Source organism: Scyliorhinus canicula, chromosome 11, assembly GCF_902713615.1.
Source record: "Scyliorhinus canicula chromosome 11, sScyCan1.1, whole genome shotgun sequence".
Classification (NCBI taxonomy): Eukaryota; Metazoa; Chordata; class Chondrichthyes; order Carcharhiniformes; family Scyliorhinidae; genus Scyliorhinus; species Scyliorhinus canicula.
The window spans coordinates 23,857,657-23,875,830 of NC_052156.1; the positions used below are offsets into that span (position 1 = coordinate 23,857,657).

At 43.0% G+C, this 18,174-nt stretch overlaps 1 protein-coding gene across 1 annotated transcript in view; it reads right to left on the reverse strand.

Annotated features, from left to right (window-relative positions):
- The window catches only part of stab1 (stabilin 1), a 324,671-nt gene that overhangs the window by 273,247 nt on the left and 33,250 nt on the right, over positions 1-18,174 (reverse strand). The window contains exons 6-7 of the mRNA XM_038812582.1: positions 5,716-5,811; positions 4,144-4,263 (exon numbers count right to left, since the gene is read on the reverse strand). Of these exons, the coding sequence (XP_038668510.1) occupies positions 4,144-4,263; positions 5,716-5,811 (216 nt within the window). The remainder of the gene's footprint in view (positions 1-4,143; positions 4,264-5,715; positions 5,812-18,174) is intronic.

Consider the following 18,174-nt stretch of genomic DNA (forward strand, 5'->3'; position numbering starts at 1 on the left):
TGCCGAGGTATAAATAGTCAAACGCCCGGCATTCGTCCATTTTATTGTAGACAACCGCAGGGCTAAGTTCTAGTTTAATAAAGCCCAACTTTTGTAAAGCAACTCGTCTCTCGTGCAATTGATGGCACGTCAGGAACCAAAATTTAAACGTAGATGTCAGAGAAAACCACACCAAAAAGAAGCTCGCCACATGCTCTGCCCGGAAATATCTGGAACAGTATGGGGAGCACTGTGAGTAGCAACAGCTCTGCAACAATACTTTAGAGCTGGAGGTATTCCAAAAGTAGGAAACAGGCTGAGCTCTGAGGTATCTTGTTTGAATAAAAAAGAAGCAAGGTCATGCTAAAAAGATTCATGGCACATTGTGCTTACGCAAACCACTTCAATAGTAAAACATGGTGGGAATTTTTGGCACTGTGAGGCCATATGATGAGAACACTGAGTGGTGGAATTCATATCCTGGAAGATTCGATTATGTTGTCAAAGCAAATAAAATTGTGGCAAATATTGTAACCCCAATTTTCCTTTGTACAATGGAGGGCAAAACATTCAACCTCCTGTGAAGTCTGATGCAGCCAGAAAAAACAGGCTTGAAAACCTAAAATGAATTTGTAGAGATGTTACAGGGCTAATTCTTGCCTAAACCGTTGGTCATCGCCAAGAGGTTTAGGTTCCTTAAACATGACCAATAAGAATGTGAATCACACAATTCATAGCTACTTTGAAGAATTAGCTGAATTTTGTGAATTTGGAGATGCCTTGAACAACATCATTAGAGGCAGGCTAATGTGTGGGTTAAGAAGTGAAGCTATCCAAAATAGGCCATCAACAGAAAGCAACAGACTTCCAGGGAATTGACAGCTAAGGAACCCCAACAATTACATTTGAGCACGAAAATCCACAATATGTTGACTTAAACCCCAACACAGACACAGGTTCGGAATTACCATTGATGTGCAAAAATTGGGCACGCTGCAGCAGACTGCTGGTGCAATGATGCAAAATGCAGGAATTGTGGTTTAAAAAATGACACATCTGGGAAAATAAACAAGTTCCAAGCAAGAACTATACAAAGCAAGAACCAAGTGTGTCAAATGTAAAACCAAACAAGGGAGAAAGGATCCACATGATACTAAAAGTGCATGAAACAGGACCAAAGTCACAGTCAGATGACAAACTGTCATTGAGCATACTGCTGCTGCGGATGTAATAAACATTACTGGGTCACTCTTTTACTGGACGGACAACCGGCAAAATTGGAGCAGCAGTTTCATTGGTACCTGAAACGGTTAACCAAGAAAAACTACAAAATATCACCTTAAAACCGTCAAAGATAAAACTGAAAACCTATACTGGGAAGTAGTTCTGTTGAAGGGCTGCATCAATGTAAATCTAGTGAAATGGACACACCGCAAACTTGTCCCTGCATGTCGTAATAGGTAACTATCCAGTCCTAATGGTGAGAACCTGGCTGGAGAGAATCGAGCTAAACTGGACCAGGGTAAACCTCATGTCAGAGTCCAAAGCAGGTTTACCAAAGATTTTAAAGAAACATGCCATTGTCTTTAATGGAGAGCTGGGAAGCATGAGAGATCTCAGTAAACTAAAGATTAAGAACAAAAGCCAAGCAAATGCATAAAGTCGAGGTCAGTCCAATATGCCATCAGACCTAAGGTCGAGGCAGAATTTGAGAGGCTGGTCAAGACAGGGTTCCACAACCCATTCATCCAATTGATTGGGCAACGCCCATCATACCCACCATGAAGAAAGATAGTTTGGTATGCATGTGTGGCAATTTTAAGTCACTATCAATCCGGTACTGTGTGTCGAGCAGTACCCTCTGCTTTTAGTTGATGATTTATTTGCTGGGATGGCTGGAGGCCACCCTTTCAGTAAAGTTGATCTTAGTCAAGCTTATCTCCAGATAAATATGGATCAGATTCACAACAAAATTTGACAATTGTGACATACAAAGGGTTATTCAGGTATAAAAGGCTTCCATTTCGCATTAAGTCCTCACCTGCTTTGTTCCAATGGGCCATGGATCAAATTCTAAGCAGACCAGAAGGAGTTCCAATGCTACTTAGGCAATATCATAGTTATTGGAAAGAATGAAGTAGAGCAGCTTCAAAATTTAGATTAGAAGATTAAGGACTATGAGTATGGAAGGATATATATGAATTCTTCAAATCTTTTTGAATACCTGAGGCACGTCATAGATGCAAAGGAATGGCACAAATTGCCTTAGAAAGTAAAAGCCATGACTGAGGTACCTGCAGTTCAAAAGGCAAATCAACTTTGATTGTTTTGGGGATTATTCAACTATTATGGAAGGTTTGTCCCTAATCTAGCAACTATTCTCAAGCCTTTACACTGTGTGAAAACAGAAAATGAAAATGAGTGGATAAGTGCAAGAAGGCCTTTCTACAAGTTAAAGTTGCACTACTAAAGTCAGAGGTCCTGGCACACTTTGATTCAAAGTTACCCTTGTAAGTGGCTTCTGACGCATCACCTTATGGTGTGGGAGCAGTGGCTTCTCACATAATGCCCAATGATAAAGAGAAGACAATAGCATTTGCATCAAAATCCTTGAACAAAGCATATTCACTGCATTGGAAAGGAAAAAGTTTTGTACTTACTCTTTCAAGTATTTTCAAAACTTTAAATATTTTTATTAAGGCTGACTCCAGCCTTGTCTGCAACCATAAATACAATTCTAGTTTATTTTAAATATATCCTCGCAACTCTAAGCTTAGCAAATCTGCTAGCAAATCTTCTCAAGGTTAGATTGTCAAGAAATTGCTCATTCCATGAAGGCCTGTGCTTTTGAGTGATCCTATTTAATAACTCATTCTTTCACGTCGCTTGGTTTATTTTTGCAAAGAACACTGTTTGACCAGGAAATGTTACCAGCATCCGCAGGATTCGGCTTTTCAATGAGTAACCTTGTTGGGGAATCAAACCACTTAGGGTTGGTAACGCTACAGGACAGTTGTTCAGAAAAAAACAAATAAATAACCTGCATATCTTTGGCAACTCAGGCACAAATACGTGCAAGCGTTTGTGTATATATATTTATATAGCACTCAGTTTTCAAAATAACATCATTAAATAATAGACAATCTAGCTACTTCAAATGAAGAGACAATGCTAATCTAATCTTTCATTATTCCCCGTCTAGAGAAGGATTTATAATAGATACCAGGATATCACTATAACTTGGTTTCACTTAAGAGTATAGTATTTCATCACCAGACCGAGTCTCTTGCCACACTATATAGGCAAGGGATTTACCTGATCATGAAAAATTGTTGCATATTACAGCTCAGTGGCAATCCGTGAATTCCCGCTTATTGTATTCAGCACACACTCAGTAATGAAGATGCAATGATGATTCACGGTCACAATTTGTATTTGCTTTCTAGCATATGTTTGAGAGTGACCTGGAACCGATCCTAATGCCAACCTTTGTATGACAGAAGGAGACCATCAGGTCCACCATGCGTGTGTCAATCTCTGAAATATCTCTCAGTGCCGTTCCTTTCTCATACCCTTTAATTTCTTTTCAAATCTTTATCCATTTCATTGATTCTGTATTCACCATTGTATTGGTTGAGGCTAATGTAGAAGAAAGTTCTCCTGATCCTTTCTTTCATTCTTTTGTTGATGGTCTGAAACGCCTCACGTTCCTGGTTTATTACCCACCTTATCAATAATCTCTCGTTATTTTGAATAACTCTATCAGATCTCCTCTTTTTTATTCAAATGGAACTAAGGTCACTAACCAGGCCCATTAGCTAGATCAAATTAAGAAAAACACAACAGCTAAGTGTAAAGTGTTTAAGTAATAGAACACCGATCAAACAATGAACTGAACTATATTGACTGACAACAGAAATACACAACTGCCTGAAAAATGGTGAAAACGGAAATTGTGGAGAATGCAGATGAAAATATGTATGATGGCTCCACCTGCACTTAATATATGCACAGTTCTGATAAGAAGAAATGCTTTTAGAAGTGTTAGCAGGAAAGGTTCCATGAGCAAAAACCATGAAACTCCCAAACCTTTCTTTCCATTCTCAAACCCTGAGCTAAATTCTCTGCGAAACTGTTAAGTGCAGACAAGGGGAATTTTCTTACCCTCACAGGTCTTTGCAATTTCCTGAAAACCAGGCAAACACTTGCAGATGAAGCTCCCCGTCTTTTCTTCTACGCACTGTGTGTTATTTCCACATCCCAGTGACTTGCAAGCAGGGACCTCTGAGGAAAAGTAAGAAGCATTTATTTCCATTCTTTTCACATTGCAATATCACAACTGAATTGAATGATGATGTGGTACAGCACTTCAAGAGGCAACTGTCCCATTATATCAGTAAATAAATCTCGTTGAATTTGGACTGTGTTTTGCTTTTAAGAAGATCCAGTAATCCATAACCTAAAATTGAAAACAAATTCAGTCCAGGGAAAGATTTAAATGAACTACTTACAAATTGAAAAGACCTCCTGCTCCTTATAAATAGCAACAGTAGCCCCAAATTTGTATTAATCAAAATAGGTTTCACAGGTTACAATCATTGTGGACATTCACTCGCTTCGACCCCATGACATAAGGACTAAACGTCCTGCCAGTCCCCACCCCACGATTGGCCACGGCCCTCACCTCTGCATATCTAAATGGCTGGCCACTGCCGCAAGATTGCACGTGGTCAGCAGTCCCACCTACCCGGCGAAGTGTCACATTCATTTGGTCCAGCGTTGGGACCCGCAAAACTAGAAGATCTTGCCCCATGTTTTTTCACTTCCACTTCCCATTTCAATCTGTGAGATTTCCAATTTAATGCCGTGGGAGTCTTTCACAAGTCTCCTCCCAACAGTGAGTGGAGTCTATCACCTCATGATTCTACACAGATTTGCACTCAAGCACCAGACATGCAAGCGCCAACCTGTGTGTCAGCTGGTTTCCAGGTTTCACAACCTGCTGCCAGGCATCTCCTAGTAGCTGCCTTGAGCATAAAAGATACTTTGGTCTAATATATGTCAAAGTATTTGGATCCCATTCAGAAGCAGGGAAATTTTTGGTAGAATTTAATGCAAACAAAAATAATTTAACAAATACAATTTAGCTCGCTACAACAAAGCCTAAAATCTATCGTTAACCTGCTTGTGAAGAACTATTTTACATTAAAATGATTTTTAAAAAAATTTCTTTGCCTTTTTTAAAGGCCTTCCCTTCAGGGGGTTGTTGTATCTCACACCTTCACAGGTCTCTTTGAGATGATCATTCCAATCTGAAACCAGCCATCAGAATTGCAGAATGGCAACCAGTGATTATTTTCTCTCTGGTTTACACTCCCACTGTGAGGTGAGATTTCTGCCATCTGCTTAATGTCTCTCCACAGTGATGAGGTTTGAATTCTAAAGAGTACAAATGAGAGGATTCCCGGACAGATCTGTGTTCTACTGCTCTGATGTGCACTATTGCACTGATACACTTGGTACAAATTTAACCAAACTCACTGAACAGGAAACCCAACAGCAAAGAATTGGTCTTACGCCTTGCCCACCCTGTGGCTTCAATGGGGAACAAAATTGGATTGTGTGTAAAAATCAATGATATACCCGATCCCTTCAGATTAGCGGGGTAGGTTAAAATTGTCCCATGATTGTCATCTCGGTGTTTTTAACTGAGCTGAATTAAAAAAGCATATTTACCTTGGTCACATTTTGGCCCAGTGTAACCAGAAAAGCAAATGCACTTCCCATTGCCAGTAATCCCATTGCTGCAGACTCCATGTACACAACTGCATCCTTCAAACAAACACAGCCAACACCAATGAAGTTAAATATCATTCCAACTATCTATTCTGATTACCAAACAAATGATGGCTTTTTAATAGTTCACGGTTAAATGCATTTAAGGAATTTTAAATACAGACATTAAGACAATAATTTGAATATAACATGTAAGGTTGTGCCTTATAGATTTGGAATGTAACATGTTTGCTCTTCACATTTGTGCTGAATTGCCCGCTCCCAGCAATTGGCCTCGGTGACCATGAGTTAAGAAGAGGAAAGGTAGCTTGAGTCTAACTTCTTGGAAAGCAGCCTCTGATAGAAGGGTGAATATTGGGTGAAGACAGGGCCGCGGAGTGAGAGGGGCGGACTTTTCGCTCCTGTTTCCGTTGGGTGGGATTGGCGATGCGAGTATAAAATCCCACAAGAGGCCCAAATTGCGTTCCACACTGACGTAAAGACGTGATGGGATTGTTCCCACCCCCACCAGTATGGGTATCCCGACATTTAACTTCAGTAACCCAATTATAATAAATTTATATCTTGTATGCCTGATAATTTACATCCCTCCCCTCCCCCCACCCCCACCGGGGAGCACGGTAGCACAGTGGTTAGCACAGTTGCTTTATAGCTCCAGGGTCCCAGGTTTGATTCCCGGCTTGGATCACTGTCTGTGCAGTCTGCACGTTCGCCCCGTGTCAGCGTGGGTTTCCTCCGGGTGCTCTAGTTTCCTCCCACAGTCCAAAGATGTGCAGGTTAGGTGGATTGGTCATGATAAATTGCCCTTAGTGTCCAAAAAGAGTTGGGCAGGGTTACTGGGTTACGGGATTACCGGGATAGGGTGGAGGCATGGGCTTAAGTGGGGTGCTCTTTCCAAGGGCCGGTGCAGACTCGATGGGCCAAAAGGCCTCCTTCTGCACAATACATTCTATGATTTTAAACCCCCGGCCATTACGTTATCCATTCATGTGAGCATATGGCATGAACCTGGCGGGCAGGTCCATTGGAGGAGCTTCAGCGAGTGCATCGTTCAGGGAGGAGACTGTCATGGCTGGGTCGGTACAGCTACCTCAGCATTGCCACCTGGTAATGTCTCTTGCCACTGCCCCAGTTTCTACCCAGCAGTCCCTCGCCACTGTCGAGGCACTGCTCCAATCCCCTGCTCGAGATGCTACCCAACACTCACCCGCCATTCTGAGCACTGCCCCCTCACTCTGCCCAGACACTGGTCCCTGGCAGTGTACATGGCACCGGCTAGATTCTGCACAATGGTGCAGACCCCGGGCACTGCCTGGTCACTGCCAGGGGTGTTGCATGGGGGAGGGTGTTGTTTCATTGGGGGGATGGGGGGGGGGGGGTTTCTACTTTTACTTTTTTGTATTGGGCGATTCTTAAAAATGGTGCCCTGTTCTTTAACAACTATGTTACTGGGACCCTCATCTTCAAATTTCTCTTAGACATAGACATAGAATTTACAGTGCAAAATGAGGCCATGCAGCCCAACGAGTCTGCATCGGCCCTTGAAAGAGCACCCTACTTAAGCCCAGGCCTCCTCCCTATCCTCGTAACCCAGTACCCCCACCTAACCTTTTGGAAACTAAGATGTAAGTTAGCATGGCCAATCCACCTAACCTGCACATTGTATAGCGGAGAAAGCTGCCATTGGGGCCGCAGCTTCATCACCGCAATGCAACCGCATTGGAACATTCTGCAAGAAAATGGGAAAATTCTGCTCAAGGACGGAGCTTTTTGTGATGCTTGCACAGTTAAATAACCTGTCAACATTCACACTCAAGACTCAGACTTGAATAATGGTCACTTGGAAGAGGTCTTGGCAGACATGTATTGCCTGTGTTACCATATCCTAACAATGAGTCATGGCCCTCAGAAAAACTGAAAGACTCCAGAAAATTGGGAGCAGGAATGAAACAGGAAAAATGTGATATCAAATTGCGTTCAAATAAATATAAAACAGCACAGTTCTGCGGTATAAAGGATTCTTGATTCAAGATCCAAAGTTCATTGACTAGGTTTTGAGCCCTAAATTATAAAATTTTTGTCCTCCACAGAATTAAAGCAGGTTAAGACATGACTTTCAGACTAAATTCAGAGGTGAAAGGTACAAAGACATCAGTGAAAAAGCAATTTCAAAGCATTGGCAAGGATTACACAGCCAGCTGGGAGTCATGGCCTAAACTCACCAGAAAAGCTGGATTTCAGAGATAGGGGTGCCCTTAAACGACCCCTCTCCCCGTCATCACTGGCATTGAGGGATTAGAGCCCCCCCCCAACCAATGCAGGCATCCCGCACCCCCCCCCCCACTCCCACCAATACAGGCAGCCCCCCTCAACCCCACCAATGGAGGCAACCCTGCCCCTGGCCCCACCCTCTTCCACGCTCCTGGCAGTGCCAAATTGCAGTGCAAATCTGTAAGGTGCTAGGAGGCAGTGCCAGGGCAGTACCCAATCATGTCCCTCACCACCTGTACTCACCTCTGAGCCCCCAGCGTGGTCATCACGACTGGTTTTAGTTTTTGGAAACCAGTAGTGATTCCGCTGATGTGAAGGGAACATACAGTGAACCCAGAATCATTGGGGTAATGCCGTTTTTGAATATTAAAATCCACGCTAATACATGCCAATCAGGGTCACGGTCTTGCTGGGCTCAAACCTGATTATGTCAGCATCGGGGGGCAGGGAAGACCTCAAAGTGAAATCTCACCGACACAAATCCTGTTATGGCGTTCTCGCGAGATTTGCGGCGTACTGGGGCTGGAAAATCGCACGCCCTCCCCCGATATATTTACATCTTTTACACCATCAGGATGCCCCAAAGTGCATCACAGCCAATGAAATATTTTCAAAGTGTGGTGAATCACAGTAGCGTAATTCACACTGTATTACACATGTTGTACTATGTCTCTGTAAACTCGGCACACGAGCAGTTGTGCTGCTCTGCCATTAGAGGGAGATGCACTGGGAGTGTACGGGAGTTTGTATTGGGCTCCACCCTTGGCTCCACCCACAGCTCCTCCCCTAACCAGTAGTATAAAGGTTGATGCTGAGAGCCTGCCTACCAGTTCATCTGGAGTTCATCTTGTCATAGGCAGGCTCTGTTGTAAGATGATTAAAACCACTGTTCACTTCTAACCACGTGTTAGAATCTGAATGTCTGATTTCTAGTGACATGATTGAGGAGTAAATGTTAACCCGCTGCACTCTATGTCTCAAATTTGCCATGAAACCATTAATATGTCTTTCTTGGAAGGCCTACATTTTGATGTTTTATTCAAAAGTTTCCACCAATACTCATCCAATAACCTCGATTACACATTTAGATCTCTGGAGTGAGAGTTGAAACCACAACCTTTAGCTTTAGCGGCAAGAGTACCACCACTGAGGGCGGCACGGTAATACAGTGGTTAGCACAGTTGCTTCACAGCTCCAGGGTCCCAGGTTCGATTCCTGGCTTGGGTCACTCTCTGTGCAGAATATGCACTGTCTCTCCGTGTCTGCGTGGGTTTCCTCCCACAGTCCAAAGATGTGCAGGTTAGGTGGATTGGCCATGCTAAATTGCTCTTAGTGTCCAAAATGGTTAGGTGGGATTTCTGGGATGGGGTGGAGGTGTGGACTTAAGTAGTGCTCTTTCCAAGGGCCGGTGCAGACTTGATGGGCCAAGTCATCAAGTCTATTCTATGTCTAACACTGAACTGGGGAAAATGCCTGGGATGCTTTATTGAGCCTGACAGAATGAGGGTACTGACCCCTCATGTACAATTAAAATGATTTTAAGTTGTGGAAGCAGGTAAGGATTAATGAATACATCACGAAGATAGGCTCAGGTGAGGAACACTGGCCTTAATTTCTGAGCAGTTGTTCACATTTAGTCCTGATTGATCATGTAAAAATCTCCACATCACGTGGAGTTTTCAGCTCAAATCGGTCAGGTGTTCGGCTGGTTGAACCACTTTTGTTGTTTGACCTGATCTTTTTCCTGTGTTTGTGGTGTCGATTTTGTGTGTTCTTTTCCTTAAAAACTTGTTTGCTTTTGGTCTTTGAGCAAATCTGAACTCATTAAATTCGTTGGCGTGATTTCTTTTTTGGCTAAACAATGTTCTGTTATTCCTGATATTGGTGCCATTATGCATGAATTTTGTATTGTCTACACAAGCATTTGTCTGTGTTACTTCGACCAGTAGCTGTGTTTCTCACACTGTCCTGCAGTACCTTGCTCGGTTGCCATGTGTATTGCTTTCCATATCGTATGTTCTGTCCAGTGTGACTGCGTGTTTCTACACTTTCTTGCCACCACATTGGACTGTGCTGTTTAGTTGTCCTTTGGTTTCACAGTCACACCTTTGTGTACAGTCTGTTGTTCCTGTAGTCTCTCTTTTTGTGCTCAAGACCTGTTCCTCCTGGATTGGATTGGATTGGATTTGTTTGTTGTCACGTGTACCGAGGTACAGTGAAAAGTATTTTTCTGCAAGCAGCTCAACAGATCATTCAGTACATGGGAAGAAAAGGGAATTAAACAAAATTCAAGAAAATACATAATAGGGCAACACAAGATATACAATGTAACTACATAAGCATTGGCATCGGATGGAGCATACAGGGTGTAGTGTTAATGAGGTCAGTCAATAAGAGGGTCATTTAGGAGTCTGGTGACAGTGGGGAAGAAGCTGTTTTTGAGTCTGTTCGTGCGTGTTCACAGACTTCTGTATCTCCTGCCCGATGGAAGAAGTTGGAAAAGTGAGTAAGCCGGGTGGGAGGGATCCTTAATTATGCTGCCCGCTTTCCCCAGGCAATAGGAGGTGTAGATGGAGTCCATGGATGGGAGACAGGTTTGTGTGATGGACTGGGCGGTATTCACGACTCTCTGAAGGTCCTTGCGGTCCTGGGCCGAGCAGTTGCCATACCAGGCTGTGATGCAGCCCGATAGGATGCTATCTATGGTGCATCTGTAAAAGTTGGTAAGGGTTAATGTGGACATGCCGAATTTCCTTAGTATCCTGAGGAAATATAGGCGCTGTTCTGCTTTCTTGGTGATAGCGTCGACATGAGTGGACCATGACAGATTTTTGGTGATGTGCACCCCTAGGAATTTGAAACTGCTAACCATCTCCACCTCGGCCCCATTGATGCTGACAGGGGTGTGTACAGTACTTTGCTTCCTGAAGTCAATGACCAGCTCTTTAGTTTTGCTGGCATTGAGGGAGAGATTGTTGTTGTTACACCACTCCACCAGGTTCTCTATCTCCCTCCTGTATTCTGACTCGTCGTTATTCGAGTCCGGCCCACTATGGTCGTATGGTCAGCAAACTTGTAGATGGAGTTGGAACCAAGTTTTCCCATGCAGTCGTGTGCGTACAGGGAGTAGGGTAGGGGGCTAAGTACGCAGCCTTGCGGGGCACCGGTATTGAGGACTATTGTGGAGGAGGTGTTGGTGTTCATTCTTACTGATTGTGGTCTGTTGGTCAGAAAATCGCGGTTCCAGTTGCAGAGTGGAGAGCCAAGTCCTAGGTTTTGGAGCTTTGATATGAGTTTGGCTGGGATTATGGTGTTGAAGGCGGAGCTGTAGTCAATAAATAGGAGTCTGAAGTCTGATGTAGGAGTCCTTGTTTTCGAGATGCTCTAGGGATGAGTGTAGGGCCAGGGAAATGGCGTCTGATGTGGACCGGTTGCAACGGTATGCGAATTGAAGTGGGTCAAGTCGTTCCGGGTGTATGGAGGTGATGCGCTTCATGATCAGCCTCTCGAAGCACTTCATTATAACTGACGTCAGGGCAACCGGGCGGTAGTCATTGAGGCACGTTGCCTGGTTCTTCTTTGGTACCGGTATGATGGTGGTCTTCTTGAAGCAGGTGGGGGCCTCGGAGTGGAGTAGGGACAGGTTAAAGATGTCAGCTGGTCTGCGCAGGCTCTGAGTGCACGACCAGGGATCCCGTCCGGGCCCTACGCCTTCCGCGGGTTCACTTTCAGGAAGGCCGATCTGACTTCGGAAACTGTGATGGTGGGTATGGGTGAATTATGGGCTGCTGGGGCACTCGACAGCGGATTGTTGGTTACCTGCTCAAACCGAGCATAGAATGCATTAAGTTCATCGGGGAGAGGTGCGCTGCTGCCAGAGATACTGCTCGGCTTCGTTTTGTAGCCCGTTATGTTGTTTAGTCCTTGCCACAACCGCCGAGAGTCTGTCTGTGACTCTAGCTTAGTTTGATATTCTCTCTTGGCATCTTGGATGGCTTTGCGGAGGTTGTACCTGGATTTCTTGTTTAGGACAGGGTCGTCTGCCTTGAACGCCTCAGATCTGTCCTTCAGTAGGGAGTCAATCTCGCGGTTGAGCCATGGTTTCCGGTTGTTTGATTCCGGATTGTTTGATTCATTTTCAAACTTCTTATTATCAGTGTCCTATGAATTATCTGATGTTTCGCTGCACTTTATGATCTCAGGTTCTTGTGGATGATCTGATGCATCGTTGAGCTTTGTGACATTAGTCCCTTCTGGATGATCTGATTTATCTTTGATCTCTTGGTGCTCCTCTTCTGGAGTCGACTTTTCCAAGATGTCATTATCTTGTAGGCTGTTCACAATTGATGTGTTCTCAATTGATTCATTGTTGCCCTCTGATTGACACGTTCTTTTGTTGTACAGTCCAGTTGAAATCTGTGAGTCTCGCTTTTGTCCTACACAGCTTGTATGCTATATGTGATCCACTATTCACAAATAAAGTGGATAGACCTTCATTGTCTTCTTTTTGTTGATCAAATAAACTAAATAGACCTTCATAGTCTTCTTCTTTCATTGCTCTCTCTCTGGAGTCTTTTAATGCTCTCTCTGTGTGGAGTCTTTCATTGCTCTCTCTCTGGAGTATTTCAGTGCTCTCTCTCTGGAGTCTTTTTCTTCTGGTTGTTCATTTATTTGGTTACTCCTATCCGATGTAGCAACGGTATGCAATTCCATCAATGTATTGGGTTCATCTACCATTAATAGAATGCTATTTAGATTTTCAATCTTGTTACTAACAGAATAATCATCGAACACAAATATCTCTGCCATATCTGAGTAATATTCTTCAATGTAGGATTTATCTTCTTTAGTTTTAGATTTGTTAACATTTTCTTCTTGTTGCATGCTGCAAACATTTTGTTCCATGGTGCTATCAAAGTCTTCTTCAGCTGTTTGTTCAAATTCAGGCAATGTTCTGCCTTGCGTGGTAAAAAAACTTCTGTTCTGTGCCTTTAAAACTTGATTTTTTGATTTCCGGGCAGATTTTGTTTAAGTGGTTGCGTCCACAATGCTCTGACATCATCACATCTGTGACATCATGTGCAAACATGCATTGCGCATGCACAAATCGATCCCTGTCCGGAGTGCGGCCTTTTTTCAAGTGCTCATGCACAATCTTCTGCGCATGTGCAGAACGATATTCTTCCGGATCACATCGTTTTTCAATGTATGCATTTGCGAACCGGTCCCGCACATGCGCAGAACATTCAAATTCTGAATTCCGCATTTTTCCCTTTAACTGCGCATGTTTGAAATGTCTGACTTCTGAAGCACATGTTTTTTCCGTGTGCGCTTTTCCAGCGTGATGAATTTTTAACTGCGCCATAGCTTCAACGGAGGAAAACATTTTTTTACTTTGATTCAACGTTTCGGCACTTCTATTTTTAGATTCTTTAGTCACACAGGGCATTTTAATTGAATCTTCCAGCCTTATTTTTTTGTTTATTTTCCAGTCTTTTACACAGGTTTTCATTTCTTTTAAACGCACTATAATGATCAAATTGTTTTACGATCACTTCAAAGTTATTTTTTTCAGCTTCATTCTCAAATTGGAATGAGTTATACACTTCTATAGCCTGTTGTCCAGCCATTTGAAGCAAGAAAGCATTTTTTTGCTTCTCACTGGCAGTTTGCAAGTTGGAGGATGAGAGATACAGTTCAAACCCTTGTTTGGATATTTTACAGTTTACATCTACATTACCCGATATGTTGAATGCCTTTGGAAACTGCAGACCTTCCATGACTTTTCGGTTGGGTATTTCTTTCTGTGATGTTTCTGGTTGATGCTGGAGTCTTATTGTTGCTACTGGAGTCTGGTTGAGATTTTTCTTCGCAAGTTTTTTTTCTTCGAATGGAGATTCTTTCTTTCTCCTTAAACCTGACTAATCCACTCGAGGACCACTGTTGGTGCCATGTTGTAATGTGGTACATTAAAATTTAAAGCTGTCAACTCCTGGTACCATGTTGTATTCTCTATTCTGCTTTATTTGGATGGCTCAGATGCGTAGTGTTGAATAAAGAACGCAAAGCTTTGTTAACGAACAAAACTATAAATTTATTACACTACTAAGATTTGTTCACATTCCTAAAGTAGAAGATTATTATATAAAACTATGCTACCTCTAACTTACAGAACTTTCAAGTATACGACTGCTCTCTATGCCTGACTATATTATCCAGCTCTCTCCTAACTCTTAACTCCTAATCATCTAATCATCTTCTAATCCCATAACCTCCAAAGTCACATGATATATATGACTGTTCTGTGGGTCCCTCTTGGTAAGAATCATTATCATTTTAAAAAATATATATTTTAAATCTCTTCCTTTTCACAATTTCTCCCAAATTTGCACCCAACAATAAACAATAAGCAGTAACGAATATGTCAATCCCCATATGGACAACAACAATCCCATCCTCCCACCAACCCCCAAACAACTGCCCGCTTGTTGACATAAACAAATAACAAAAAAAATCAGGAATCACCCATTGTCACCATTAACACATACTGTCACCCTCCCCCCAAACCCCGCCCAACTAATGTTCAATGTTATCTAGTTCTTGAAAGTACATAATGAATAACGCCATGAATTGTAGAACCCGTCCATCCTTCCCCTCAGTTCAAACTTAACCTTCTCAAGAGTCAAGAATTCCAACAGGTCCCCCCGCCACGCCAGGGCACAGGGTGGCGAGGTTGCTCTAAGAATCATTAATTTGTTAGCTCTTTACATCCCAGTCAATATACATATCATTACAGTAAATATAACTGATTTTGTAAAATATCATCTGGTTCACTCGTGCCTTGAGAGAGGGAAATCTGTCAGCCTTACCTGGTCTGGCCTACATGTGCCTCCTGCCCTACAGTATTATTCTTGACTCTTAACTGCCTTCTAAAATGGCCTAACAAGCCACTCACTTCAAGGGCAATTAGGAATGGGCAACTAAAAGCTGGCCCTTCCCAGCGATGCCCAATCCCCTCAAAGAATGAAGGGGAAGAAAAAGTACTTTTGAAGTGTGGTCACTGTTGCAACATAGGAAATTGGGAGCAAATTTGCACACAGAAAGGTTCCATAAACAATAATGAAACAAACAACCAGATAATCTGTTCTGATTGTGTTGGCTACAAATGTCAACCAGGACGCCAGGGGAATTCATTATGCTAGCCTTCAAATAGTGCCATGGGATCATTTGCCTATCAGGGCTGTCCCATCTGAAAGTCAGCACCTCTGACAGTGCTGTATTCCCCCAGCAAGGAACTGAAATGTCAGCCTAGATTAAGAATAGGAAAAATGATCTGTCTTTTCCCATTGCCCAAAGTTTTCTGGGCAATAAACAATTTAATTGCATGGCCTCCAATCACAACAAGAGATGTTCATGAAGGCTGTAACCCATTTATATCAAGGTATGTATTTCAACCCATTAATTGTGCTGATGCAAGCTCAATAAAAGATGCTGAATAGTACCCGTAACATTATTAATACCATTGGTAAATGCTGGTTACTGCGATAGATTTAAATTAAATATTGCAACATAAAATATTTGCATAACTAGCTGCAGTGGCCAATGTTTGTGGAATGGAGCGGAAGAGGTTTGAATTGCATCAACTGTTCTGGGCAAGATTTCAGGAGCTTTACAGAACTGCAATTATCGCTCTCAGTGCTGATTGTTTCAACAATGATCTCATGCCGCTCACACTTTCAATAAATGGAACAAAACAAAATACTGAGGATACTGGTCAGGCAGTATCTGTGGTGAAAGAAACACAAGTTTATCTTTTCAGGTCAATGAATTAGGTCACTCGGCTCATCATGTCTGCTGGGCCATTCAATCATGTCTACCCACCTCTCCTGCAGCAATTAGCACTATTCTACCTGGTCTTATCTCCTCCTCCCATTCTTCCTGCACACTAAAGGGAATCCCTCGCAAGATGTCAGTAGTCAAGCACTGCCTTTCTCTGATGACTCCAATAGATTGTCCATAAGGTAAAGTAGCATAGCACTTACTCTTTTTAAGTAAAACTAACTTCCAGAAGAAACATTGATAGCGTGTTGATGAAGTCTTAACCATGTGTCCCAGAAGATCTCCACATGTGTTTCAAAAGTCTTCTCAAAACTCTTGCAGCAAGTGAACAGTGAATTCACCTTTTTAGTGGTACTTAAAATTCTCACCAATGACTTGATTATTCCAATTAGAATCATAGAATCATAAAAAAGCTACATCACAGAACGAGTCCATTCAGCTCATCTTGTCTCTGCCAGGCCGAGGACTTCCAGGTGCCCTTTCTAATCCCACCTTCCTACACTCGGTCTATAGCCCTGTTGCTTAGAGCACTTAGGGTGCAGGTACAAGTACTTTTTAAAAGAGTTTAGGGTCTCTGTTTTCAACACCAATTTGGGCAGCGAATTCCAGACTCCCACTACCCTCTGTGTAAAAAGGTTCTTCCTCATGTCCCCTACACACCCTCTGCCACTTATCTTGAATCTATGTGCCCTGGTTCTAGAATTCTCCACCAAGGGAAACAATCTTATCCTGTCCACCCTATCTCTCCCTCTCATAATTTTGTACACCTCAATTAAGTCATCCCTCAGCCTTCTTTGTTCCAAGGAGAATAACCCCAACCTATCTAACGTCTCCTCATAGCTACACTTTTCTAACCCTGGCAATAGTACTGGAGAGTACTTGCAGGCAAGGAGATGGGTTGAAGTGTGTCTACTTTAATGCAAGAAGCATCAGGAATAAGGTGGGTGAACTTAAGGCATGGATCGGTACTTGGGACTACGATGTGGTGGCCATCACGGAAACTTGGATAGAAGAGGGGCAGAAATGGTTGTTGGAGGTCCCTGGTTATAGATGTTTCAACAAGATTAGGGAGGATGGTAAAAGAGGTGGGGGGGGGGGGGGGGGTGGCATTGTTAATTAAAGATAGTATAACAGCTGCAGAAAGGCAGTTCGAGGGGGATCTGCCTACTGAGGTAATATGGGTTGAAGTCAGAAATAGGAAAGGAGCAGTCACCCTGTTGGGAGTTTTCTATAGGCCCCCCAATAGCAGCAGAGATGTGGCGGATCAGATTGGGAAACAGATTTTGGAAAGGTGCAGAAGTCACAGGGTAGTAGTCATGGGTGACTTCAACTTCCCAAACATTGAGTGGAAACTCTTTAGATCAAATAGTTTGGATGGGGTAGTGTTTGTGCAGTGTGTCCAGGAAGCTTTTCTAACACAGTATGTAGATTGTCCGACCAGAAGTGAGGCCATATTGGATTTAGTACTTGGTAATGAACCAGGGCAGGTGATAGATTTGTTAGTGGGGGAGCATTTTGGAGGTAGTGACCACAATTCTGTGACTTTCACTTTAGTTATGGGGAGGGATAGGTGTGTGCAACAGGGCAAGGTTTATAATTGGGGGAAGGGTAAATACAATGCTGTCAGACAAGAATTGAAGTGCAGAAGTTGGGAACATAGGCTGTCAGGGAAGGACACAAGTGAAATGTGGAACTTGTTCAAGGAACAGGTACTGCGTGTCTTTGATGTGTGTGTCCCTGTCAGGCAGGGAAGAGATGGTCGAGTGAGGGAACCATGGTTGACAAGAGAGGTTGAATGTCTTGTTAAGAGGAAGAAGGAGACTTATGTAAGGCTGAAGAAACAAAGTTCAGACAGGGCGCTGGAGGGATACAAGATAGCCAGGAGGGAACTGAAGAAAGGGATTAGGAGAGCTAAGAGAGGGCATGAAAAATCTTTGGTGGGTAGGATCAAGGAAAACCCCAAGGCCTTTTACACATATGTGAGAAATATGAGAATGACTAGAGCGAGGGTAGGTCCGATTAAGGACAGAAGCGGGAGATTGTGTATTGAGTCTGAAGAGATAGGAGAGGTCTTGAACAAGTATTTTTCTTCAGTATTTACAAACGAGAGGGGCCATATTGTTGGAGAGGACAGCGTGAAGCAGACTGATAAGCTTGAGGAGATACTTGTCAGGAAGGAAGATGTGTTGCGCGTTTTGAAAAACTTGAGGATAGACAAGTCCCCCGGGCCTGACGGGATATATCCAAGGATTCTATGGGAAGCAAGAAATGAAATTGCAGAGCCGTTGG